At 39.0% G+C, this 27319-nt stretch overlaps 2 protein-coding genes across 7 annotated transcripts in view; one reads left to right on the top strand and one right to left on the bottom strand.

The window, feature by feature from the left end:
* The window catches only part of GLUD1 (glutamate dehydrogenase 1), a 38869-nt gene extending 24985 nt beyond the window's left edge, over nt 1-13884 (bottom strand). The window contains exon 1 of the mRNA XM_059900662.1: nt 13200-13884. Within this exon, the coding sequence (XP_059756645.1) occupies nt 13200-13653 (454 nt within the window). The 5' untranslated portion in view covers nt 13654-13884. The remainder of the gene's footprint in view (nt 1-13199) is intronic.
* Nucleotides 13885-13965: 81 nt separating this feature from the next.
* The window catches only part of SHLD2 (shieldin complex subunit 2), a 101019-nt gene continuing 87665 nt past the window's right edge, over nt 13966-27319 (top strand). For 5 of the 6 annotated variants that reach the window (XM_059900659.1, XM_059900656.1, XM_059900661.1 and 2 more), the window contains exons 1-2: nt 13966-14015; nt 15076-15131. The gene's annotated coding sequence lies outside the window, so the exon portion shown is untranslated. Of the gene's footprint in view, nt 14016-14668; nt 14988-15075; nt 15132-27319 lie in introns of those variants that run through there. The other variant, XM_059900657.1, reaches the window with a different exon arrangement.

Raw genomic sequence — 27319 nt, 5'->3', positions numbered from 1 at the left:
AATATCAGATGTCTAAATAGAGGTTTTGGCTTCAATGGGGTATAACCAAGGAGATCCTTACCTGTAACTCCCTTCACCAACTGCCAGCCTCTTTCAACCAAGAAATGAGAAGCTTGACAAAGTCATCTCTCCTTCCTGGAAATGAGCAATTCCCTTCACTCTGCTATAAGGATGGGAGGTAGCCAAGCAGACAGGCAACTCGGAGTCTTAATGCCCCCAATCCTCTACCAAACTAGATGTTTGGTAGAGGGGACACAGAAAGCGGGTATGCCCACTACTTTGGTTTTGGTGGTCTTAGTCAATAACCCTTCCAAGTTTTGCAGGGTTAAGCCACCTCTCATCCTTTTAGTCCACTGCTTCTCAACCCCAAGGAAGAAGGCCTGAGTGAGGCTGATGATTGCACACTGCTTGGGGCTCCCTGACACTGAGTCACAAGTATGGGGGCCCAGGGACACCTCTTAAAGGATTCTGGGAATAAAAGTTTTTCAGATAGAAATACACAGTATTCTCATGGACCAGCAGTTTGAGAAAACTCCCTTAGTCATTTAAAAAAGCTGGCTTCTTGGATGTTTCCGAAAACACCTATCTAAACATAAACGACACGTTTCAAGAGAATTTCATCTGTCGATATATGATCATAAACAGCAAATTCTGAAACTGAACATATTTCTTTGTCCCATCAGAAAAATAAAATGAATTATTTAGAAAAGCAAGCTCTTAGAAAACTGTATCTTGCATATAATGGGTTCTCAGATTATTTGTGGAATAAACTGTTATTAAAATTTTAGAATGAGAAATGACAGGGTTTTGGGGTGTTTTTTTTTGCATGTAGCAGATATCTGTTGCTATAAGCTTGCTTCCTCATTTTGTTCAGGTCTTTATTAAAAACTTTCTTCATTCTGAGAGGCCCTCCCTGACCACCCCTTTTAAAATAATTTAAAATAGCACTTCCTCATCCCCACTCTCCAGCCCCTATTTACTTTAAATTGACTTTATATTTGTTTACTCTCCAGCTTCCACCACCACCCACCCCCACCCCAGCAAATTAGCACCATGAAGACAGACTTTCTTTTGTCTACTAATTCTTGGTGCCTAACACAGAAAATTTGCATGCATTAGGCACTCAAATACATGTGGAATAAATATGACTATTTCTTGACTCTTAAAACTTAAGGTAGAAAGACAGAATCCATGTTAAAATTTTGACATACATGTAAGTCAGTGCCTGTGCATATCATGGAAGGAATAAAAAGCACTAAAAAGCAAACGTACCAGGTCCTAAAAACTATTACAGAAAAAAAATCCAAAATTTGTAAGTAATATTAAGACCAGGGCTTCCCTGTTGGCGCAGTGGTTGAGAATCTGCCTGTCAATGCAGGGGACATGGGTTCGAGCCCTGGTCTGGGAAGATCCAACATGCCGCAGAGCAACTAGGCCTGTGAACCACAATATCTGAGTCTGCGCGTCTGGAGCCTGTGCTCCGCAACAAGAGAGGCTGCGATAGTGAGAGGCCCGCGCACCGCGATGAAGAGTGGCCCCCACTTGCCGCAACTAGAGAAAGCCCTCGCACAGAAACGAAGACCCAACACAGCCAGAAATAAATAAATAAATAAATACATAAATAAAATTTTAAAAAAAATTAAGACCAAACACTGGTTTCAACAAAAATTGCTTAATTAAAAAAATTTTAAATTGAAGTATTCAGGTATACAACATAGTGATTCACTACTTTTATAGATTATGCTCCATTTAAAGTTATTACAGGGACTTCCCTGGTGGTGCAGTGGTTAAGAATCCTCCTGCCAATGCAGGGGACAAGGGTTTGAGCCCTGGTCTGGGAAGATCCCACATGCCGCGGAGCAACTAAGCCTGTGCGCCACAACTACTAAGCCTGAGCGCCACAACTACTAAGCCTGCGCTCTAGAGCCTGAGAGCTACAACTACTGAGTCCGTATTCCACAACTACTGAAGCCTGCACACCTAGAGCCCGTGCCCTGCAAGAAGAGAAGCCACCGCAGTGAGAAAGCCCGAGCACCGCAACAATAGGTAGCCCCCGCTCGCCGCAACTAGAGAAAGCCCGTGCACAGCAACAAAGACCCAATGCAGCCAAAAAACAAAAAGTTATTATAAAATATTGGCTATATTCCCTGTGCTGTACAATATATCCTTGTAGCTTATTTTATACACAGTAGTTTGTACCTCTTAATCCCCTACCCCTATCTTGCCCCTCCCCCCTGGTAACCACTATTGTTCTCTATATCTATGAATCTGTTTTGTTTTGTGAAATTCACCCATTTATTTATTTATTGAAATTTATTTTATTTTTTTAAAATTAATTAATTTATTTATTGAAACCGTGTCCCCTGCATTGGCAGACGGATTCTTAACCACTGCGCCACCAGGTAAGTCCTGTTTTGAGATTTTGATAGGGATTGCATAAAACCTGTTGATTACTTTGAGTAGTACAGACATCTTAATATTATGAATTCTTCCTATCTATGAACACAGGATATTTTTCCATTTCTTTGTATCTTCAATTTCCTTCAATAATGTCTTTAAGTTTTCAGAGTATAGGTCTTTTATCTCCTTGGTTAAGTTAAAAAATTGTTTAAATACTAAAATGTGTTTATACAAATTGTCACTTAGTGAATAGGCATTACTTAGGCATATTATTTAGTGGAAACTATGCTAGGCCAGGGATCTGGGTTGGGTGCAGTGCCCAGCATTTCCTAACTAAGTGAACTCACCCCAATAGCAACCTGCTGTGGGCATCTGCACTTGCTCACCTGGGGAGGTGCAAACAATGCTCTTAGGCTTCATGCCAGAATTGCTTGGGATAATGTGTTTGAGGCAGCTGGCACAGTGTCTGCATGTGGTCGATACTTCAATCTCAACTATTTTCACTGCTATTATAAGTATTGCAAAGTAGTGGCAAATAACAAAGAAATGTAGTTTTTAAAAAGTCTAAATGGATAGGATTTTAAACAAGCAGCTCAATAACTTTTGATTTTATTACTTCTCAAGACAAATTCATGGAGGTGGTAAAATAGTGCTCTATTAAGAATCAGCATTTTTCCTATTACAGTTGAAGCACTTTTTTTCATTGTGCTTTTAGAGTCTATGGAAATAGTCACTAAGTTACATTAATTTTCCTTGCTTTCTTAAGTGGGGGAAAAGTTACTTTCCCTTACCCAGTGCTTATAACTAATGCATTCAGTGGGAAACGAAAAACAGCTTGAAATACTAACATTCATAAATCAGACAGCAATCCTAATGTTCTAGACTTAAATGCTCATTAGAAACCAGGCCACTCCTTCTACAAAACAGTGTAAACAAAATCTATTTTATTGCAGAAGTCCTGGAATGATATGAGTCAGAAACTGCATGTAACAAAAAACATGTTTCCACTGGATGGCACCCAGGAATTCCTGTTTGTAAAGTGAAATTTTCTTTCCTAGCCACACCCATTTAGAGAGCTCAACTGCAAGACACTGAAGAGTAGTAGTTACATAAATCACCTCACTCCACAGGCATTTTCTGCAGGCTAGGAACCAATGAAGACTTCTAGTGAATTGAGGCAAGGGACCACTATAAGGAAAGTAGTGGAGTCAGGGAATAAGCCCTGGGGAACTGATAAGGGTGAGAGACCTAGAAATGAATGCAGGGGATGCCTGGGCTAAAGAAGACATATGCTTTCATTTTTAACTTTCTAATTAGTGACACGTGAATGTTTTTACGTGTGGAATTTGGCAGATATACTAGTACAGACTCCAGTAATACAGGAATTACCCATACCCAAGGGAAGGCTAGTTACTCTTCTTCCTCTGGGATTGGAAACCAAAGATAATTACTAAAAATATACTGCCCCCTGAAAATTCTTTACCACATTCTAATGAATGCTAAGAATATGACTGCAAAAAAGACAATATTCTCCAATAAATTTGTAAATTCAGTGGATTAGGAGATATTAGCACAATTGGTGTACATGAAGGACAAAATGATGTGACATATACTTTGAAGTTCTGAAAGAAGGGGAAAACCTAGCATTTTTGAATGCCTACTGTATATCAAGAATAGTAAATATGAAGACAAAGTCGTTCAATAAAGCCAGATACCCACATGCATAAAAGAAAACCAAAAAAACTTAAAACATTTTAAACCAAAATGAAGCAAGAAGGACCTTATTTGCAGTATGAATATTCTCACTTTTTATAAAACCAAGCCTTTCTTTCCCTCTTTTCTGTGGCACAGAAGGCTAAAGGTAAGCAAGACCAACAGGGATTGGATGCGGCACAGGGATAGAAACTAGAAGGAACAAATTTTATTACAAAAATGGAGAACATATATTATAGTTTTTTGGTGTCCTGAAGTCTCAGAGCCTACGCTGACACGAGCATTGCTACTGTTTGGGAAGAGATCAACTGGATCTTTGAACGACAGATGTAATAATGGAGGTAGATGCTTCCAATGGAAAGCACGAGTCCATGGCTCGGTACACTAGAAAGGGAACTGGGTGATTATACAGATGTGGACCACAGGTCTGATGTCATTATAAATAGGGTCTGGTGGGGAGGAATAAATTAGGAGGTTGGTATTAACATTTACACCCTACTCAATACTCTGTAATAACCTATCTGGGAAAGAATCTGAAAAAGAATAGAAATATGTATATGTATAACTGAATCACTTTGCTGTACACCTGAAACTAACACAACATTGTAAATCAGCTATACTCCAATACAAAATAAAAATTAAAAAAAAAAAAAAAAGAAATGGGGTCTAAAATCAAGGTCCACGGCTGAAAGAGTAATCTGTGCTTTCAGTTCACCAGAGGAAAGAAACACCACCCATGACAATGTTTATTATTTATCAAACTTGGTAAAGTTGGAGGAAAGGTTGGTGATAGAACTTTGAAATCATACCATTGATTCTCCAGAGAAATTAACTTAATATATAGTTATTTTGAGCTAACTAGTAATCAGATGTTTCAAAACAACATTAATGAAATGCAGACCTCTGCAAACTATACACAGCACAAAACATTTCTCAGCCTTTTAACTTAACTCCCAAATATTTTCCTTACTACCCTCAAGAGCCTAAGATTGGTGTACAGTAAGTTTTTCTAGGAGGAAAAAAAAAATCAAAAGCAAAAACTGACTAAGTTGCTATGGTGATAAAGAAAACACACCAGCTGATTACTTTGAAAAAGATGCAGTGAAAACCACAACTGAGTAGCTTGAATTTTTCTCCCTTTTGCTAGCTGACTCAAACCCAAAAACATACAAAAAAGCTCCTAGCGACTAAGTCACCATTGTTTTTTATGATGAATCATTAACTAAACACATTCATGAAAATTCAAATGGGATTTTAAAAGTTACTTGAACCTGGATCTTTTAACAGTGTTTGATTTACTGACCAGAAATTCAATTTCCAACTGTATTGTCTCTTTTCAGAAACTATTTACTCAATAACCAAGAGTTCTACCACGAGCACAGAACCCCAGAAAGGCAAAGAGGACTTAGAACTCTTAAAATTCATGTACTAATACACTTGCCATTTACTCATTAGAACCTATTTTCTCACTTAATAATATTCCCTAGCTCGCAATAGAAGAGCATAACTTAATTAAAAATGAGGAGAGGAGGGAAAGCAGCAGTGAGGAACCAGTACCTACCCACCAGCAAGTAACGACCATGTAAAATACTAGAAGTCTCACAAAAATTCCTTCAGCTCCAGGAAGGAGCATTTAGTACAGAAACTAAGGATTGCTTGACAGTATCCATGTACCGTTCCGTTTAAGAAGGCAGGGAACAAACACTTTACAGTCTTAACCCATTATCAAAATCTTTATTTTAAGCATTTTGAAAAGACAAAACTAAGCTTTCTGGGAAGCAAATGTTTAGCTGCTGTCGGAAAAACGAAATGAAAAATATATTTCTTCTTTCCATTAAAATTTCAAAATTATGTAATACATACGCATGTTTTCAAAATTCAAATACAGAAAAAGCTGATGTCTCCTGATTACCACTTATGACCCCAGTCCTTAGGGGTGACTATTCTTGGCTACTTAAATGTATATATAACCTTCCAAGTCATTTCCCAGCGTTTATGTACATACATATCTATAGAACATAGAACTGTTTTGTGTTTAAGTATTTAACTTACTGCCCGATGGACGGAGGAAAGAATATGAATTAAAAGGGGGATTCTGTTAATTTTTGTTTTATAGATTCCTTATTCTGATAATAACACTAAGCTTATCTTATCATATCTTCATACCAAACAGGTCCTGGAAATGATGTTAGTAAAATTGGTGAATATAAAGTGGATAACACTTAGTAAAAGACAACAATTTGTTATAAAAAGATTCAAAGAGGTAAAGGCTCAAAATTTCAGATATCTAGTTTCCTATCTATTATTTACAAGTCTAGGTGATATCTGAGAGGGATCTTAAGAGAGGACGAGAAGAATTATAGGGATATGGGAGACAAGGTAGGGACTGGCACCACACTTTTTTTGCAAGGGTAAGATTGAGAAAAACATATGCCTGTATTTCCATTTTTCCTAAGGATCATTTTACACCAGATTTCCTTTATTTTCAAAATTCAATCCTCTTTCCTAGTAACACTTCGTTCCCTGATACCAGTTTTCCTACCAGTGTCTCAGATGAGAGTTAAATCTTTGACTCCCCATTCCATATATTCTACCTGTAGGGGAATCCTGAAGCTAACCAGGAGCCCATCAAGAGTTGCCTCATTAGAACAAAAGGTGCTCTTATCACCCAGGAAATTCCAAGGGATTTAGGAACTCTGTGTAGGATGCTCCTACCATCCCCCATAACTCAGGAAATTACAAGGGTTTCAGGGGCTCTGTGTCAGCAACTGGAGTCAAAGGCCAAATATCAGAACAATGGATACTCCCAGAACCCCTATCACTCAGGAAATTACAAGGATTTTAGGAGCTCTGTATTAGGAACTGCGGGCAGAGACCACATAAATATTATTCCATAAAACCTTACTTTTCACTATTTACAAACATATTCTGTCCTCATGACCCCAACACACAGTCCCACCTCCTGCCTGAGCTGATGCCACCCCATCTACGACACCTCTATCTGAAATGACCTTTCCCCAGTCGAACTCCTAACCAGCCTTCCCTACTTCCAAATCAAGATGGTCTTTCCCGGGCATCTTCCTTGAACTCCTATTGCAGTAACACATTACCCAGTGTGCTTCCAACTGTGTCACTTATTGACTGGTTCCAGGAAAGGAAAATCAACCTTTATAATTTTCATTTGTGTCATCTTTCATATTTTCCTCTAGCCAAGCAGCAATTTAGAAAAATTAGAAGGTCTGACAGACTTTCTCCAAGAACAATCAAGAGAACAGCAATTCATGATAAACAAAGGCTTTTCTTAGTTTTTAGGAAGAGACACCCAGAAGAAAGCCATTTAAAAATTAGTGACCTGAGTAGTAATAAATTTTGACTAACTCTAAAGAATAAACAAAGTGCAAAGTGCAAATTGCAAAGCGCTAAAAAAATTATCGCACTGAAGACCCATAAAGATACATGAAATAACACTCTGGTGGAGAAATGAGTTTTTCTGGCCGATATAAACTGTTTAAACACCAAAGCTCTTGAAACCTCTTTCAATGGAAAACTCTCTTTAAAATGTTCCTTCATTGCCTAAGTAATTACAACAAAAGGGACTGGTAAAGACATCACCTGTGAATGCATTTATTTTCTAGCAAGAAGTTAGGTCTTCTAATAGCTATTAACAAATTTCAAATGATCCAAAGTAGTAGGAATCATTGTGCTGATGGCATGACATGATTTTCAATCAGTGCTTACCCCATGATACAATTTGTAACTTTTTACATGAATAAATCCAGACAATGACTAAGAAGGTGGGTGCTGGAATCTGATGGCTGGAGCCTGAACCCAACCCTACTACTTACTGCTGTGTAACCCTGCGAAGGGAGACCTCACTCTTCAGCCTTAGTATCTGCATCTGAAAATCTGGGTCAACAGTGCATTCATGAGGTTGTTCTGAGGAATCAAAGCAGTGATGCACGAAAAGCTCTTAGCAAAATGCCTGGTGTACACCACGTAAGAGCTCAATAAATGCTATTATTGCTATCCCTTGTTTTGCCAGTTGACCTTTGTGAAGGCAGACTCTCCCAGGTACAGCTAGCTGCCTTTTGAAAGGTAACTAAAAATGTCTTGAGCAGCCCTCTCCCAGATTGTCCTCTTGCCCTTCATAAAACCTATCCTGCCTTTATCAGTAGTATTTCATACATTAACACTTCAGTCTTGATAGTGAGTACTTCAATCTGCATTAATTTCTGCCTCTGGAAAGGGGAAAACACTGATTCATCTGGATAGCTAGGTCAGTTTTAGATAATAGCTGTGGACTTAAGACTGTTCACGGTTATCTTGTAGGAAAGGACTGGGAGTAGAGCTGCTTCATTTTATAACTTTCACTATTATTAGAACATTTGAGTCATATGTATGTATTTTAACAGGGGTTTGTTGGGTAGAGCAATTATGGGCCATTTATGAATCAATGTGCTTCATTAAAGTGATATTAAAGGTTTTTTCCTTTATTATTTACATTATAACAACCTAATTATTATTGGTTGTTGGCAAAGCCCTCAGTATCTTTAACATAATTGGATAAGAAACAATTTTCCTAAGCAATCTAAATTATCACCAACAATCTAAACCCAGTTTCTTCCCACTGTATAAGTTATAAAATCTAAGTCATTTCTTAGAAATTTAAACATTGTCAGTTTATCTGGAGTTTGATACATACTACTGGTGTTTGTCCTCCAATTTTTGATGCCCCAATTCCTGAAAAGTGTCCTTTGCATATTAAGTGAGCAGTAAGTGTTTGTCTTCCTGCATATGGGGTTTTTACTGCCAAAGCAAACTAGCTAGAGGGATTCACACAAAGTGACAGGAAGACTGAAGGACAACCTGGCTTATAGGTCTCCACCATTATCGTAGCTCTTCATTCCCTAGTATTTTCGGGGAGGGCATTTGGCTCCCATGAAATAAGAAGACCTTTATAACAGCAACGCAATTCATATTTAACTAAAAAAGTATTAAAAACAGCAATAACTCAGGGCTAAGGGCTAGAGGGTAGAAGACATAAACTACCTGTGTTCTAACTGAACTTCCAGGTTGAGTTAAATTTACATACAAAGACTACATTTACCTTGTGGCAGCAGACGCAGACACATTCTCACACTCTAAAAATATTAGATAGTGTGAATTTATTCAAAGTTACCCATTTTGATGGTTGTCAATTCAGCACAGGAGAAATAAGTAAGAAACATTTTTTTCCAGTGAAAGCAGAGGATGTCTCATTTTAAAACAGTATCAGTACCTTCTAGTGTTTTCTCAAAAAGCACTACCATTTACCACAAACTTAGATCCCAAAGGCTGAGGGGGACTTCAATACTGTACCGACTCCAACCCTTAGCTGGCTGCCCTGCCCCCAACCCCTGTATCCTGCCGCCCAAAGACAAGAACAAAGACCATCTACCTCCTACTGTTTCTTTTTTTGCATTCTGGCTCTTAAAAACAAGTCAATGGGTTAACATAAGGTACACTTTTTTTGGGGGGGGGGGTGCTGATATTTGCAGTTAAATGAAAGATTTAGGTCAGTGCATCAGGATTCCATCAACTTTATTTAAATGATAATTTTAGAAAGTTCTAAGAGGAAAAATCAGTCACAGGAAATTTGGACTCAACATTTTTAATCTGAAGACCTGAGGGGGGTGGAGGATGGGAGGACAGGAGGGAATAGAAAATAAATTGACTCCTGCATCAATGAACTGCTATCATCAATCTCTCTACTTCTCCCCCAATGAGTTAAATAATAAATTTCCTTCTAAAAAGGTATATTAATCTCAGGTCGAACCACGGCCAATAAAATACAGAGAAGTTATTCTGAAAAAGTTAACAGGAATAATCACTGATAATGTTTTCAAACACGTAAGAACCTTTGAAAGTCTCCTTAAAGCAAATTCCCACAAGGTTCATCTTTGCTGAAAATATTTTTAAGGCCTCCCTTAAAACTTCCTTTCTGAGCATGAAGCACACTCTTTTGCAAATCCTTAACAGATGCAAATCTATTGCCTTCATTTAAATATGGTTATGTGGGAAAAGAGAAGCACAAAAACAGTATGTATTACTAAATATTTACTTATTAAATATTTACTCAGTATAAAGTACACATCAGCCACCCTCAGGTCTTAAAACCACCTGTTTCCCTTACCCATATTATAAATTAGATTGTTGTTTGCTACAACCTTGAGAATTTTATGTCGGAAAACTCAGGTAAAAGGTTGCTCTTGATCAAAGATTAGAAAGCTGAGGGTTGGTTAAAGGATGATGAGGAGCAGACAAGGGTCCCCCCAGCCCAAAGAAGTTGGTCGAGAAGGCAGTTGAGTTAGGATGGGGAGAGAAAAGTGTGCTTAGGAGGGTAAGTTCACATGGCTTATCCAAAGCATTTAAAAAAATCTCAGTCACCTAATATATGCTATATTTCTAAAACTAGAGTGAGACCAAGGAGGTTAACAACTTTCTTGTACTGTTTAATTAGAGGGAAAAAAACCCACTGAAAATAAGTCCCTCTTGGAATATACATTCTCTGCAACAAGATGGGGGTGATAAATGGGTAGGAAAATCCCAGAGTGTCATGAAAGCAAAGCATGGATGTCTACAGTACCCCCATTTTGCTGATCATCTATTTAGTATCCTGTTCATTATCTTTTTTAAAAAATTATTTGTTTATTTATTTATTTATGGCTGTGTTGGGTCTTCGTTTCTGTGCGAGGGCTTTCTCTAGTTGTGGCAAGCAGGGGCCACTCTTCATCGCGGTGCGCGGGCCTCTCACTATCGCGGCCTCTCTTGTTGCGGAGCACAGGCTCCAGACGCGCAGGCTCAGTAGTTGTGGCTCACGGGCCCAGCCGCTCCGCGGCACGTGGGATGCTCCCAGACCAGGGCTCGAACCCGTGTCCCCTGCATTGGCAGGCAGATTCTCAACCACTGCGCCACCAGGGAAGCCCCCTGTTCATTATCTTAAGCACTCCCAAAATATGTTGAAGAGCCTGCATAGCTATCTGATCCTCCCCCATCCTTTTCTCTCCATAAAGTCTTTCAAATTTCTTAAGATAATGAGGCTGATTTTCTTTCACATTATCTTGTAATGCTTGCTACTATTTATTAGTTGCACTTCCGTTTCTCTGTTAATATGCTGGGATTTAGTAGTGCTTTCACTAGCAAGCCTTCTTGTAAATGGGATAAATATAACAGAATTGTATCTTACATTCTAGTAGGAACAAGTGTTACAGTAACAGTGCTTTCTATAGCTGATGCAATTTGTTGCTAGGTTTATTATTATTTTGGTATAAAACTGCTGTGGCAAGAGGAAGAGGACTAACAAACTAGGGCAAACTTTAGTTGCTTTAGTGAGTCTGTGGAGTCGTGACTCATGATAGGAGAGGGTCTGGCATAGAAAGAACAGAATAATATAAAGAACTTCAAGGAAACGAAGTCAGATCCTGCAGAAAAACAAATATACTGGTTTTGCTGCATACCTTTTAAGCAACTGGAAAATACTGCCAACAAGACAGTATATAAACTTGATGTCCATTCTAAAGAAACACTGCAATTTAATATTTGCTAACTTTGCCTCTTCTTCCAACATCTTTGCTTTTCTTGGGAGCTTGAACTTGTATTCTTGGTTTAGAGAATAAGGGAGTGGATAGGAAGAAGGCGCTGTGGCGCTGTAGATGGACAGTGTGTATGTTTTACGTATATTGGAGCTGGAAAGGGAAACCAGAGGTCAAAGTGGTTCAAACGTTGGTTTTAGAAGAGGAAACTGAGAGCTAGAGGATAATTAAGCTCTAAAGGTTAAGTCCTAGAAGTGGGTGGGGTCAATGCAAATTTAGCAAGTAGTAGAGGTAAATCATTTACCTTTGCAGTTTGAAGCAACCTTTGTTCCTGGGCTAAGAATGCCAGCAGAGCTCAAATTTTTCTGCTAGAGAGATTTCTAAAAATCATCCTTAGAAGTCAGCTGGTATAACAGAACACTGGACCAGATTCACTGAGACAAAGGGTCTAGACCAACATCCTCTGTGCTTATTAGCCAAGCAACCTCCAGCTAGACTCTACCTCCTCGGATCCTTTATTCTACATAATTTTTTAACAGAAAAAAATGGTTTTGCCATGTTACTTTTAAGCACTATTAAAGATGCATTGTGCGATTTTAAGGGGGGAAAAGTAGGGGGGGAGAGCCTTTATTTGCTCAAAGAAAGCAATCTGACTGCAGAAGAAGCCAAATCTACAGACATTCAAAAATTTAAACTACAGGATAACTTGGTGACTATCAAATTTTAACCGACTCATCCCCTTTCTTCAAGCACTTTATCTTTTCCTCAAGCTCAAATCTGGTGCTAGCCTGGACCAGTACACACCCCCAGGGCTATTTCATTCCATTGGCTGGCGGGCCGTCCTGCAGTCTACACCCTTTAGATTTACTGTCAGGATGCCTGGTGTTTGTCAGATGTTACACTGCTCATGTATTACCTTTTTTTGTGTGTGCAAAACTGAAGCTGCCAGAGTAGGAAAGTAGTTTAATAAAAGATCGAAGTATAATTAATAAATTCATTTGGTTAGTAAAACTCTGGATTTCAAACCTAAAAGGCAATTCATTTTGTATGTTACTGTATCATCTGTCACTGTTGTACAAAGAGTGAAAAAATCCGAAAACAATTATTTTGTGGTTTGCGTTCGCTTGAGTCATAGAAGCCCACAAAATCTTGTAGAGGCACAATCTGATGGGCCGGTCATTTCCTTTTCTACAAGTGATTTCCGTCAAGACCCACCCTGTTTGTCACAGTCGCTAGGATCAAAAGAGCGGTGCAGTGTCTTCTGCATACAGCATCAACAAGCATAAGCCGGGGATGACGGCTCGCGGGGGAAGGACCAACTACGTGGTGGGGATAGGGCGGAAAATTCACTATCCACCAGAGCCTGACACATCCCAGGCCGGGGCTGGGAGGGAGCGGGGAGCGTGGGAGGAGGACAGTGCCCGCCGGGGCTGAGTCGAGCCGTGACCCGGAGGCAGGAGGCAGGAGGCCGGGCGGGGCAGGGCAGGGCCGTGGGACAGGGCGCGAGGGGCTCACCTCCCTTGCAGGGCGTGCGGTGCTGGCTGTGCTGGGCCCGGTAGCCCTCGATGACCTCCCAGGAGCCGTCGTCGCGCCGGATGGGGAAGGACAAGCTCAGCACATGGTTGCAGGGCTTGATGATCCGCAGGATGCCACGCACCCGGTTCCGCTTCTGCTCCTCGCTCTCCCGGGTCTTGAGGTCCTCCACCAGCTTGTCCTCCACGATGCTGGCGCCGCGGTCGAAGAAGCCCTCCACCATCTTGAAGAAGTTGGGGTCGTCCTCGCGGTCGGCCGCCGCCTCGCTGTACTGTCGCCGGCCGGGCGGCGCGAGCCCCGGCTGCGGGGCGGCGGCGGCTGCAGCGGGCTGCCCGCGGGCCCGGCCCAGCAGCGCGGCCGAGTCGGCCGCCGCCGAGCCTAGGGCTGCGGGCCCGACGCGGGACAGCAGCAGCGCTTCACCCAGGCACCGGTACATGGCGGCAGGACGGAGGCCGCGGAGGCAGGCGCTCTCACAGGCCCGGGGACGGACAGAGGGAGGAAAGGCCCGGCGCGGGCTGCCCTTTTAAGCCGCAGCTTCCTGCCTTCCTGGCTGTCCCCTCCCCTCCGGCGCTCGCCGCCTAACGGGAGGACGGACTCTGGGTGCAGTGGGCCAACGTCGCCTGTAAATTGCATGGCAGGGGGCGCGCGCCGCCCAGGGAGCCGGGGCGGCGGCGTGCGCCAGCGGGGGCTCTCGGGGGCGCGCAGGCGCGGGCCGTCCTGGTACGCATGCTCGCAGGGCGAGGGGCGGGGCGAGGGACTCCGCAAGCTTCCGGGATCTGAGGGGAGCAGGTGTCTCAGGTTTGTGCGCGGCCCGGGCCTCGTCCGGGGAGGGTGTTTTGCCGGGGGAGGGGGCCTTCTTGGGGAAGGGGCCTACCCGCCTCTGGGGGGCGCTGAGAGTCCGGTCCCGGGACCTCGCGCGGGTGAAGGTGGTGCGGTCTGGCGGTGGGCCGAGGGCGAATGAGTCATGGGTGTCCCTCTTTTCCGCCCGCGCGCCCTCGGGCGCGGGACAGCCATCCTGCCACCCCTGCGCCTGTCTTGGGGCGGCCCAGAGAAGCAGAGTTTGGAGGTCGGGCTAAGAGCTTGGCTTTATCCGCTGGGACTTCGAAGAACTCTCGTCATCGGAGTTGGAGTTTTGAAGTGGCTTGCAGGAAGTGGAAAGGAGAAAGCCTGGGAGCTGGGGAATCCCTTACCTATTGGCTTTCACCACTTTAAGTTTTTAATTTTGTTCCATTCAACCACTCAATGAGGTTGAGATGAAATAGTTGTGTAAATCGTTGTATCTTTCTAAAATTTACTGAGTGTGCTTCCCCATTTCAGAGATACGTTCTTGAAATAGTCTGAAAACAAGGACACTATAGAAATGCAATAATACTCCCGGATATTCTTTCTCAGGAGTATATGTATTAATGGTCCAGAATAGGATTTGTAAACGTTAAAGGACATGAGGGTTTAATTATGTACTTACACATACTTGATGAGAAATGCTAAAGTTATACATTAGATGCTTGTAAAAGTCTAATGACTCAGTTTTTAAGACAAGCTATCAAAGGCCGCATAACCAGCTTTAGCGGTCCCAGTGTACGTTTGTGATTTTAAAATGGCACTTTTTTGACCTGCAAGACGATTTTGCTTCCTGACATTCACTTTATTCATCTGTTAGCATATGGAAGAGAATGTTTTAATTCTCACAGTATTCTGTACAATATAAGGTGATAACCTAGATCAACTGAATTACATTCATCTATTCAGTGTGCTGTCAAAGCAAAAAAGGTGGAGCTTATCTTATTTTTATCTTCTTTTAGTATTATCTTATTTACTAGATAAATGATAGTCATTATATTTGTATTGTGTTTTTCAGTGATAACTATTCTCTGGACTGAATCCTGAATTTGTCTTGTTGGTCAAATGATTAAGGTACTAAATTTCCTTTTCACTTGATAGTATTATTTTATATTGCAAAAACAACAAGCAAAAACAAAGTATTAGAATAAAGTGATTAGAATCAGTAAACGTGGAAATTTTTCCCCTTCAGATTAAATTCTTAGGTATGTTTTGAGGAAAGTGGTTTAAAGGCTTAGTTTTATTGCCCTTGTTTATCTCATTCTTGATAACTATAGCCTTCAGAAAAATAAATGTTTAACTTTGCTTCTTCCCAGTTTTGTTCACCTGAATTCAAGAAGGTAGAAAGGCTATGGAAGGAGTGAGGAAATTTTAATTGAGAGTCTCCTTATGTGTAGATGTTTTACGAAATATCTCTAAAAGAACCCCTAAAGTAGATTTTTTTGTTTTTAAAATCATTGTTTTAAAATTATTTACAAGTTGTAAAAAATATTCAAACTGTATAGATTTTTTAAAAAGAGTGAAATCATCCAAACACTGTCCTGACCCCCACCTTCCCATTTAGTAAGTAGTTGGATGTTTCTTTTCATTCTGAAGTAGGTATTATAATTCCTGATTTATCTGGAGGGTGAACTGAGGCTCACAGAGACCAAGCAAATTGTTGATGATCACCTAGATGGTAAATAGCATGCTAAGATTCAAACCGTGTATCTGACTCCAAGTTATGCTATTTCTGTTATTCCAAGAAGTATGTTAAGTATTTGTTGCATTTAGTCTAAAATTATTTACTGTGATGTAAAGTCTAGCGAGTTTCAGCTTTACACTGATGATTGCTTTATAAAATATACAGATATTTTGCAAATTAAAGTTTATTGATAATAATTTTCAGTTCAAAAGGTGGCTAGATTGGGGTTGACATGTATACACTAATATGTATAAAATAGATAACTAATAAGAACCTGCTGTATAAAAAATAAATAAAATAAAAATTAAAAAACAAAACAAAACAAAAAAACAAAAGGAGGCTAGAATTTAACTTGAAGGGAATTTTGGTCATTTGATAGCATTCAACAAAGACAACTGGTTTTCTGCCTTTAAGGTTTATGAGTTTTCCTTAGCTGTTTCAAAATTCCAGGTCTTTTCTCTTTGATTCATAGCATGCGTTTGTGCTTTCAAGTGCTTTAAAAAATATTTTAGAATTATTTTAGGATTTAGAAAGACAGCATATAAATGCAGGAACAACAGTTGTTTTAAAAATAATTTAATTTGGAAAGATAATACATACTTTCTACTTTCTGTCTCTAGATTTGTCTGTTCTGGACATTTTGTTTAACTGGAATCATGCAATCAATATATATGGTTCTTTGTGACTGGCTTCTTTCACTTAGTGTATGTTTTAAAGATTCATCCGTGTTGTAGCATGTATCAATATTTCTTTTCTTTTAATGGCTGAATAGTGTTCATTGTATGGCTATAGCCCTCTTTTTTTAATCTATTCATCTTTGATGGACATTTGGTTATTTCCACTTTTGGGGTATTGTGAATAATGCTGTTATGAACGTTCTTGTACAAGTTTTTGTTGGGATGGATGTTTTCAGTTCTGTTGGTTACGCACTTCGGAGTGGAATTGCTGGGTCTCTGTTTAATCTTTTGAGGAGCTGCCCAGCTGTTCTCCACATAAGCTGGACCATTTTAATTCCTATAGGCAGAGGATTCTAATTTCTTTGTATTCTCCCCAACACTTTTTTTTTTGCAGATTTTTATTGGAGTATAGTTGCTTTACAATGTTGTGCTAGTTTCTGCTCTACAGCAAAGTGAATCAGTCATACATATACCTATATCCCCTCTTTTTTAGATTTCCTTCCCATTTAGGTCACCACAGAGCATTGAGTAGAGTTCTCTGTGCTATACAGTAGGTTCTCATTAGTTATCTATTTTATACATAGTAGTGTATATATGTCAGTCCCAACCTCCCAGTTCATCCCAGCCCCCCAACACTTGTTATTTTCTGGTGTGAAGGGGTGACTCATTTTGGTTTTGATTTGCATTTCCTTGATGGCTAATGATGTTGAGCATCTTTTTTATGTACTTATTGATGATTTGTATATATTTTTTAAAAAGAAATTCATATCCTTTTTCCACTTTTAAATTGGATTGTCTTTCTATTGTTGACTTGTAAGAGTTCTTTATATATTTTAGATATAAATCCTGTATCAGATATATGATTTGCAAGTGTTTACTTCCATTCTGTGGCTTGTCTTTTCACTTTGTTGATGATGGCCTTTGAAGCACATAAGTTTTTAATTTTGATGAAGTCCAACTTATAAATGTTTTCTTTTGTGGCTTGTGCTTTTGGTGTCATGTCTAAGAAACCATTGTCTAATTGAAGGTCGTGAAGATTTACACCTGTGTTTTCTTCTAAGAGTTTTGTAGTTTTAGTTTTTACATTTCAAGTTGATTTTTTGTGCATGGAGTAAGGAACGAATGCAGTTTCATTCTTTTGCATGTGGATAACCAATTGTTCCAGCACTATTTGTTCAACAAAAGACTATTTCTTCCCCACTGAAGTGTCTTCACACTCTCTTGAAATCAGTTGACCTAGATGTGAGGGTTTATTTCTGCATTCTTTAGTTCTTTCCCGCTCACCCATATGTCTGTCCTTATGCTAGTACCACAGGGTCTTGGTTAGTGCAGCTTTGTAATAAGTTTTGAAATTGGGAAGTGTGAGTCCTCCAACTTTGTTCTTTTTCAAGATTGTTTGGTTCTTCTGAGTCCCTTGAATTTTCATATGAATTTTAGGATCAGGTGGTCTATTTCTGCAAAGAAGCCAGCTGGAATTTTAGTTTTATGTTGAATCTATAGATCAACCTGCTGAGTGGTACCATTTTAACAATATTACATCTTCTGATTCATGAACATGCGATGTCTTTTCATGTATTTGGGTCTTTTAAAATTTCTCTCAGCCATGTTTTGTCTTTTCAGAATATAAGTTTTGCACTTCTTTTGTTAAATTTATTACTAGGTATTTTATTCTTTTTGATGCTATTATAACTGGAATTGTTTTCTTAACTCCATTTTCAGATTATTCATTGCAAGTATACAGAAATACAGTTGATTATTGTATATTGATCTTTTATGCTTCGACCTTACTGAACTCATTTATTCTGATAATTATTGTAGTGGATTCATTAAGATTTTCTATATACAAGATCATGTCATCTGCAAGTAGAGGTAGTTTTACTTCTTTCTTTCCAATCTGGATGTGTTTTATTTTATTGCCTAATTGCTCCTTACTCTTTTTTACTGTTGTATAGTACTTCATTGTATGGATGTGCCATGATTATTTTTGCTATTCTATCATTGATGGACGTATAGGTTGTTTCCAATATCTTGAAGTTACAGTGGTGCTGCAGTGAATAACCTATTACACAGAATATCAGTTTTCAAACTCTTTCATCTCAGGACTACTTTACCTTAAGAGTGAGTGGTGAATTTGAACTTAGAAAGAATTTAATATCAGAATTTTGTTTTTCTTATAGAGTTGTTTAGTTCATGTTTGACATAAATTTTCCTATCTGGATATTAAAAATGATATAATAAAACCAAATGATATAACAAATCAAATATTTAATTTTTTTAAAAGGGCTTTTAAAACAAGGAACTAAAAATCTTGATTTTTTAATTTAAATCAGGTCCCCACGTTATTAATTTTTATTTATTTATTTATTTATATGGCTGCTTTGGGTCTTTGTTGCTGTGCGCGGGCTTTCTCTAGTTGTGGCGAGCAGGGGCTACTCTTCGTTGCGGTGTGCAGGCTTCTCATTGCGGTGGCTTCTCTTGTTGCGGAGCACAGGCTCTAGGTGCACGGGCTTCAGTAGTTGTGGCACGCGGGCTCAGTAGTTGAGGCTTGCGGGCTCTAGAGTGCAGGCTCAGTAGTGGTGGCGCATGGGCTTAGTTGCTCCGTGGCATGTGGGATTTTCCTGGACCAGGGCTCGAACCCGTGTGTCCTGCGTTGGCAGGCAAATTCTTAACCACTGTGCCACAAGGGAAGTCGCCCCACGTTATTAATTTTAATAGGTTTTAGTTCTCAAGTGCTTGTCAGTACCTCATTAATCAGCCAGATGAGTGTGGGGGAGAGAAGAGTACCCCATAAAGAGGGGAGACCATTTGCAAAGGCCTGAAGATAAATGACACCATGGTTTGAAAATACAGGGTAGCGTATATTTTGTTTAAAAGCAATTTGATCATCATAACAGTTTGGCTTAAACAGCCATTATGAATATCTCCAGTTCTGTTTTTTATTCGAGTATTGGTAATTTTGGTGCATCATGGATTGTTTTTCAAGTCTTTCTTCCGTAGTTTTAAGGATAATTTTTTCTAATATTTGCTTTTGTGCTTCTGATTGATATTCAGAAAAGTTTGTAATTTTGGATTTTTTTTCCCCTTTAGTGAGTATGTTTTTGTAATAAGCAGAAAAACAGTAAAAGAAACTATATCCAAGAAAAGGATCTGAAATTTTCAGGGTTTGTAGTCTTTTTCCTCTTAAAAAACTTTTTTTTTCTTAATAAATCAAATGTCAGTTATATCTGCTTGGCTAGTTTGGCTAAGTTTTCATTTTGCTGTGTTGCTGAATAATATTCAACAAAGGTTTTATCAACTCTTGCTTAAGGGTTCTTTCCCTGTTATGAGTAAACATGAAAAATCGTAGTAGGTTCTTTATGCCTTTAAGCATAGCATGCAAGAAACAAGTGAGGTCTCTTAAAAATTAACTGTTCTAAGCTAGGATTTTGAACTCACGTGTATGTAATTCATTATGTCTCTGTCTCTCTCTTTTTTTAAATTGATGTTAAGTTTTTTGCTTTCCTTATAGGTAAAAAGGATAGTACATTCAGTTATTCATTATTCAAGATGCCTCACCATTCAGCTCCACTTATTGATCTATGTGGATGACCCTCTATAACAGCAAATCTTTATTCTATCTTTAGCATTTTCTCTCTGGAAATTTTAGATCAGTTGTGATTTCAATATGGAATTAGGGAAAAGAAAGAAAGAAATTATAAGCTAAAAATTGCAACACATTTCTGATGCTGTTAAAAGCAAACATAAATGAAAAATATACTGGAGAAGCAAAAAGTACCTTCCCGTTGGCCATCATGGAGAGATGCAGAAGAAACAGACTTTACTGTGAAGCATAGATGTGTGTATAATTATACTGAGTTTGCTCCTTAGTGAAAGGCAGAAAAGAAAAACATGAATGAAGCAGTAGGGATTAAGGTAGAGACACTGGTAATGTAAGCAGATAAGTTAAGGGGTCCCTGGAGAAAGAGAACCAGGAGTGGTTTTCTTGACATAAGAGAAGCCATTCTGTGATCTAAGCCTGGCCACAATGCTTGCCCTTGAACAAGTCTCAGTAATTATGATCTTAAGGGAACTGAGGGAATGCAGGAACAGAGAAAAGGCAAACAATAGTGCAGTGATAAAGCAGAGTCCTAGTTCCTCCTCAGGGGATATACATAATAATATATCTTTGAGTTCTGCAGGAACTGAAGTCCCATCCAGGTGGAGGATGGAATGATGTTGACCCTCCTGACTTCGAAACACTAAAGCTTGGACTCTGTTGACCTTTGCCCCAATTTGTTTTTGTTTTGTGTTTTTTTGGCCATGCGTTATGCCGAATTCTCCTCTGCTCAACTGCCTACATGAATATGCAGGTCCCCTTACCTTAAAACTTCCCCACTTTTGCTGTTCTGGGAGACACTGCTTTGGGAAAGATCCCAGGTGTTCTCCTTACTTGCTGCAAGTAGTAATAAATCCTTCCTTCTCCTGATCTTTGGCTTGGTTGTGTTTGTTGGCTGGACACCCACCCAGAGGCCAACCCAGTTTTCAAGTAACAGTAATGGCTGGAGTTGGCTAAGTAGCAACAATTTAACTTCCTGATCTGGATAGCATGCAATGAACAGATATTCATTAGCTTTGTTAGTTAGGATGCTTTGGCCCTCAAGTAACAATATCCAAATAAAGATGGCTTAAACTAAAGCCATAAACTAACTAGTAACTATTATCCAACAAGAAGTCCAGAGGCAAGGATATTCATTGTTGGTACAGGGCTTAGTGATCCAGTACTTCAGGGACCTAGGGCTTTTCTCTGTGTTATTTTTAGCAACTTGGTGATATCTTTCCTCATGGTTGCAAGATTGCTACAGTGGTTCCAGGGGTCACATGCAGACACAACCAAGTATTATGTAGAAGAACAGCAGTTTCCTCCCATACATATCTCTTTATTGATGAAAAAAACCTTTTCCAAAGGCCTGCCAGCTTGCTCAGCTCTCTTAGGCCCCAGTAGCTAGGACTGGTTATTTGCCCATGCTCTTGCTGTAAGGGAGGCTAGAAAGAGGACTTTCTGGCACTTTTAGCTTCTGAAGTATAGGCAGGCTCTGCTGGCAGGGGAGAAAGTTGTGGAAGGAATAACTGTTCAATTGGCAGCCAACAGTGTTTACCATATTTGCCATCAAAAATAACATCCTCTCCATGCTATCTTATTGTGATAATACATTTTCTTAGAATACAAGTACAGTTTAAGAGGGGTGAAGCATTCTTAATCATGACACTGGGAATTGTGATGCTTATGGTTTCATGTTCTCTACATTGAGAAATCTGCAGATTCTAGTTCCCTTTGAAACTATCATCATTATGTTTCATGTTCTCCACACTGAGAAATTTGCAGAGTCTAGTTCCCTTTGAGACCTTATATAATGATGATAGTTTTAAGATTATGCCTCCTTTTTTTTGAACAGCTTTTTACCATTGACAGCTTGCGAGGCAATAACTTCATGCTGTGGTGTTTGCTCTGTTGCCACACAAGAAGACAGAACAGAAACCCATCCTCAACTTCTGGGAAAAAAATCTGGCATTTATAATGAAATATCAAGTGCTCAAATGATTTCAACAGATTTTCAGATGAAGCTGCCATCAGTAACTTATTGTCGTTGGTGTAACACATAGGCAAATGGCTTAAATTAAGATGACTAATCTAGCATTTATGTTGAAATTAGAAGTTCTTCTTATCTTTGTCTTAAGGGTGGAAATGACAGCCTCATCACAGTCTCTGTTACAGTAACATACTGTCAGAAACACAGCTTGAGATAAGACTGTTTTGAAGATATATGGGTTAGCTATGTAAAGGTGCCCTTTACATAGTTTTGTCCTCCACAGTGTCTTCATCAACTGTAGAATCTTTATGATTGCATTCTTGTAGGGCCATCTAAAACCAAAGAAACACAAAGGGATTACATCTTAGATTCTAGAAGTTGATATCTGCCAGCCATACACACTGAAAATTCCAGTCAGCTGTTTAAAAAAAAAAGAAAAAAAGAATGAAGTATCGGTGAAAAGGTGTTAATACAGAAAGAACAAATATCTGGACTTCCAGAACGTGGGGTATTTCTGATGAAAGGTTCAAATTAAAGCAAATATTTATCCTTCATGTGTTTTTTGTAGGTCAGGTATAAAATGAAACTTTTGAATAATAATTATCTGGTATTTTTTATGTCTAATGAATTATAGACTTTGACTATCTTCTGTAATTTCATATTCTTTTCTGCCTTTTTAAAAAATACAATACAAACACCAGAAAAGTGAACCCAACCACATTCAAGAAGCAATCACAATTGGCTTTAAATTAATTAGAAAAAGTTTAAATGGAAAAACTAAAAAAAACAAGCCCTGAGAAGTTCCAATTCCTTGCCTCTTATGGTTTTCATTTATTTTAACATTTACTTAGAGAAAAATGAAAAAGTGTACAAATGAGAATAACAGAAAGACTATCCCTAAGTCCATGATACCTTTTTAACTACAGGTGTTCTTCACTGACCCAGCTCTTGGTGTCTGAACTCAGAAACAGGCTAGATGGGATAGCAAGGGTTGCTTAGATTTTATTCATAACCTATTTCTATAGATTCATGTTGTTTCTAATCTAAATCACAATTTTTTCATATTGGTTCTCAATATGGAACATTTACGTTTTTCTAATTTTTCTCTATAGTCATCAGTGAAAGCAGAAATAATTGGCAAAAAATCAACTACAGGAAATTCCCTGGCAGTCCAGTGGTTAGGACTCAGCACTTCCATTGCAGGCGACCCGGGTTCAATCCTTGGTTAGGAAAATAAGATCCTGCAAGCTGCACAGTGCAGACAAAAAAAAAAAAAAAAAATCAGAATTTTTAAAAGTAGGATAACACCTGAAAAATTTGAAATATGAAAGAATAATGCTTAAAAATATATATCTAGGATCATAAAAGCACTCCATGATGTAATTAAGGTAGAATACAGGTATCCCCCACTTTTGGAAAGTTCATCTTACTCCACTTCGCTTTTATGAAAGACCTACATTAGTACCGGTTTTCAATACCTAGAAGAAATCTGAAGAGGACTTTCACTTTATGAAAAAAGGTGAAAAGCAAAAATAGCGCTCGGCGTTTGTCTTGAAGGGAGCCAAGCCATTATAGAGATGGTGCACCACCAAGCTCCTTCTCAGGAACCACACTCAGCATGTCAGCATCAAACAGCCATAGCTTTGAACTGTTCCTGTGTGCATCTGTGCTTTATCTCAATTTGTCTTGTGCATCCATTACATAGATGTCTCCTAAGGTAATTGCTTCTTCACTTTACGCCATTTCGGCTTATGAAAGGTTTCAGAGGAATGCTCTACTTTTGCATAGTGGGGGAAAACTGTAATTGGAAAAACAGAAACAAAAACAATGACTAGGTATTTTTGATTTTTCCACTTTTGAAAATTGATTTTTTATTTTGAATAATTTTATTTATAATAATTTTTCTTGAAATAATTTTTCTTTAGAAATAATTTTAGATTTACAGAAGAGTTGTAAAGATACTACAGAGTTTCCTTCAACCATCTTTCCCTACTATCAACATCTTATATAGCCACGATGCATTTATCAAAACTAAGAAATTAATGTCGGTACAGGTATATTTATTTTTGATTGTCATTTCAGCCAAATTATCATGTTGACCAACATGCTTTTTGCCAAATTACCTGTAGCTGTACTATGGATCTTAATCAAGATCACTGCTATGTCCTCATAGCAGGACGTGCTTTCAGGTGATCATGTGACCTTAATCCCTTGTTCCTCAGGCTACAGATGATTGATTGCCTTTTAGGAAGGTGCCTTTGGGCAGCAGGTGCCTTTTGGCCTGCCATGTCCAGTCTAAATGCTGGCCCAGAAACCTATGACGTGACTTGGTCAGAAAGATGACTTTCCAATTTTAATTTCATTTCTCATCTATGTGTATCTTTATGATATCCTTGTGATATCCTTGTCCCCCCTTCTAAATGTGGTCCAGGTGTTTTCTTTTTTTAAACAAAAGAAAATCCTGGTCAAAATGATATGAATTAGGTAGCTCTGTCATAGTTCACTGTGGCTGGAGTGAGAGTATATGTGTTGGTGGGAGAGGGGGAGAAGCAGGAGAAGAAATGGGAAGAGATCAGGTGGGGCAGCTCACCAGATGGTGTGTCTCTTCAGAGGACCATTTCATTGACTTTACTGATATCCTCTGTTGTATATTCGTTCTTTGTGATTTTTGATTCTAGAGATGGGGATCTTTCATACTTCTATGACATTTTCAACTGTTACCTCTTCAAATACTGTCTCTACTCAGTTCTGTCATCTCTCACTTTATCTTATATGTATCTTACCTATTCTTTTTATGCAACTTTTTATTTTTTTATGTTTTATTCTATAGGTGCCTGGGGTCAGGCAAAGTGCCACCTTAATCCAAGGTTTGTAATTCCCGGGACCATGAGACAGTGCAGACCTTGGTTATAGGACTTCAGGGACTGGTTTACTTTCAGATGACTTTTAGCGTGAGGGTGTTGCCCTTTAGGGCTACAGATTATTGTGGGGATACTGTCTTACTAGACTCATCATTTTATGTGGGTCCTGTGCTTTGAATTGTGTTCCTCATACCCTATGACATCATCAAACAAAAATTTATATTTTCCCTCATGATCAAATGCCCTCAGATCAAAAGCAGCTCCATTGCTGACTTACTCTAGGTTCCTGGTTTTCTCTTACAGTTTTAACTAGGTAATTCCTTACTATCTTATTATGGCTTAGTGACTTTTAAGGATTTGTTTTTTATATTTCACCTAGTGTTTTTGGTTGTTTTCATAGGATGAGTTGGCTTGACTCTTGCTCATCACTTTGGAGAGCTGGAACTTATGTTGTTATTTACATATTTAAGTATGTCTAATATTGATCATTGTAAACACACACACACACAAGATCCTTTTGTATTCTACTTAAAGTTGCATTACAGTTATAAATTCATATGGGAAGAATTGATATCTTACATTATTAAAGTCTTTATGGAATTTGTAACAATATTACTTCTGTTTTATGTTTTGGTTTTTTGGCCATGAGGAATGTGGGATCTTAGCTCCCCAACGAGGGGATGAACCCATACCCCCTGCATAGGAGGGCATAGTCTTAATCACTGGACACCAGGGAAGTCCCTATTTATTTTAATTTAAAAGAAACTTGTCTTTATTCTTTGTTGGATTTGTTTCTGTTTTGTGTTTCTGTTTTAAATGGCTTTAGTCTGGAGAAGGCACCCTATGAATTTACATAACTGTCTTTGTAAAACTCTGTAATTGCATTGTTCTTAAAATGGAAATAGGAACTTATTTATGGTCTTTTATTTGACTTTCATATCCAAATTAAAATGTGGTGGTTGTCTACTTTAAATTTTTAAACTCCTTAATACTCAGACTTATTAGAAGATTTTAAAGTTTATTTTCTCTCTCACATTTTACTTTGATTATTCATTGATTCATGTAGAACTGTTTATTGAGCACCTATTATTGACCAGAGCCTGCAGTGAACAAGACAGACAAGGACAGAGCTTGGGAAGTTAGATTGCAAGGAGTGCTAGAGAAGAAGTAACAGGGTGCTGTGCTGCTTTAGATAGGGTGGCCAGAGAGCCCTTTTCAAGGAAGAAACATTTACATTGAAACTAAAGGCTGAGTTGGAGCAACCTATATAAAGAGCTATGGGTACAAGTGAAGGAAACAGCATGTGGAAAAGCCATGAGAGAGGAAAGACCTCGACATATTTTAGGAATGGATAGAAACCAGTGTGATTTTGGAGAGGTAGATTATGTCGGCAAGGGCTTTACCTTTTTACTTTTTGTTCAGTGAGAAACCCAATTGCAAGTGTAGTGGGCATAAATTTTGTAAACTACAAATTTGAATGTGCAAACATGTAACTTTCATTATTGCTCTATAACTGAAACTTCCTTAACTCTGAAGCTTCTTATTTCTACTGGGTAATAGCAATCTTGCCAATTTAGGATAAAGTCAGTACCTTCTGGTCTAATTTATTAGTTAATTCCAGGTTTACTCAGACCCTTGGGTAAATAATCAGTCCTTTGGATAAATGTTCAGTTTTTTCACATCCCCCCCTTTTTTTTTTCTGGGGTGGAAGGTATTCATAGAGAAGCCTTATAATATTTTCTGGCATTGAGGAAGGGGCCTCTCATCTTTGTGCCATCCTCTGCCCTTGGCCACTACTAGGTTGTACCTTGTACTGGCTTAATCTGGAGTGGCCCTGTCTGCTCTGCTGCATCTGAGGCTGATGTCCCTGATGCTTCCATGGCCTCTGGTCAGCGGGTCTGTGAGTGCTGGGTCCTCCTTAAACCCAGGCTCTTTTGGGCCCACTGACCCAAGGCAAACTCCTTAATGGTTTCCACATTTTGCTGGCATGCTTGGGACTCTGAGGTAGCTTTTCAGGAGTGTGGTCTGGGCATGTCATTGGTATTGCTCCCCTACTACATTGATGTAGTGTTAGTTGCAAGCTTTTGCTAAAAGGCTTGCAGTTCCCTGGACCATAACTTGGGAAGGGGAAACATAATTATCTTCTATTCTGGGTCCTTCCCCACAAACATACTGGAGATCTTTCTCACCCTTCCTCACCCTGAGACTTAGCCGTAGATGAGACAGAAGGTAGTAAGAATTTTGAACTTGTATCTAAGCTATTTCTAATTCCTCTTCCTTTCTGCACTCCTCTTCCAGGTTTTTATGTCCTCTCAATTGCCGTGGAAGAATTGCATTTACGTCACCACCTGCTACTTCCTCTGTGCTGTAGTTTACAGTATAAACTCTGCCAGCAGAGTTTTCTTGCCTTGGGGTGTGATATTTAAAGCCATGGTTTTAGAATTTAAAAAGCTCTTTTTACTCTTAAGCCTTC

This window comes from Balaenoptera ricei, chromosome 16 (genome assembly GCF_028023285.1).
Source record: "Balaenoptera ricei isolate mBalRic1 chromosome 16, mBalRic1.hap2, whole genome shotgun sequence".
Taxonomy (NCBI): Eukaryota; Metazoa; Chordata; class Mammalia; order Artiodactyla; family Balaenopteridae; genus Balaenoptera; species Balaenoptera ricei.
This window is presented reverse-complemented; position numbering and strand designations above follow the sequence as displayed.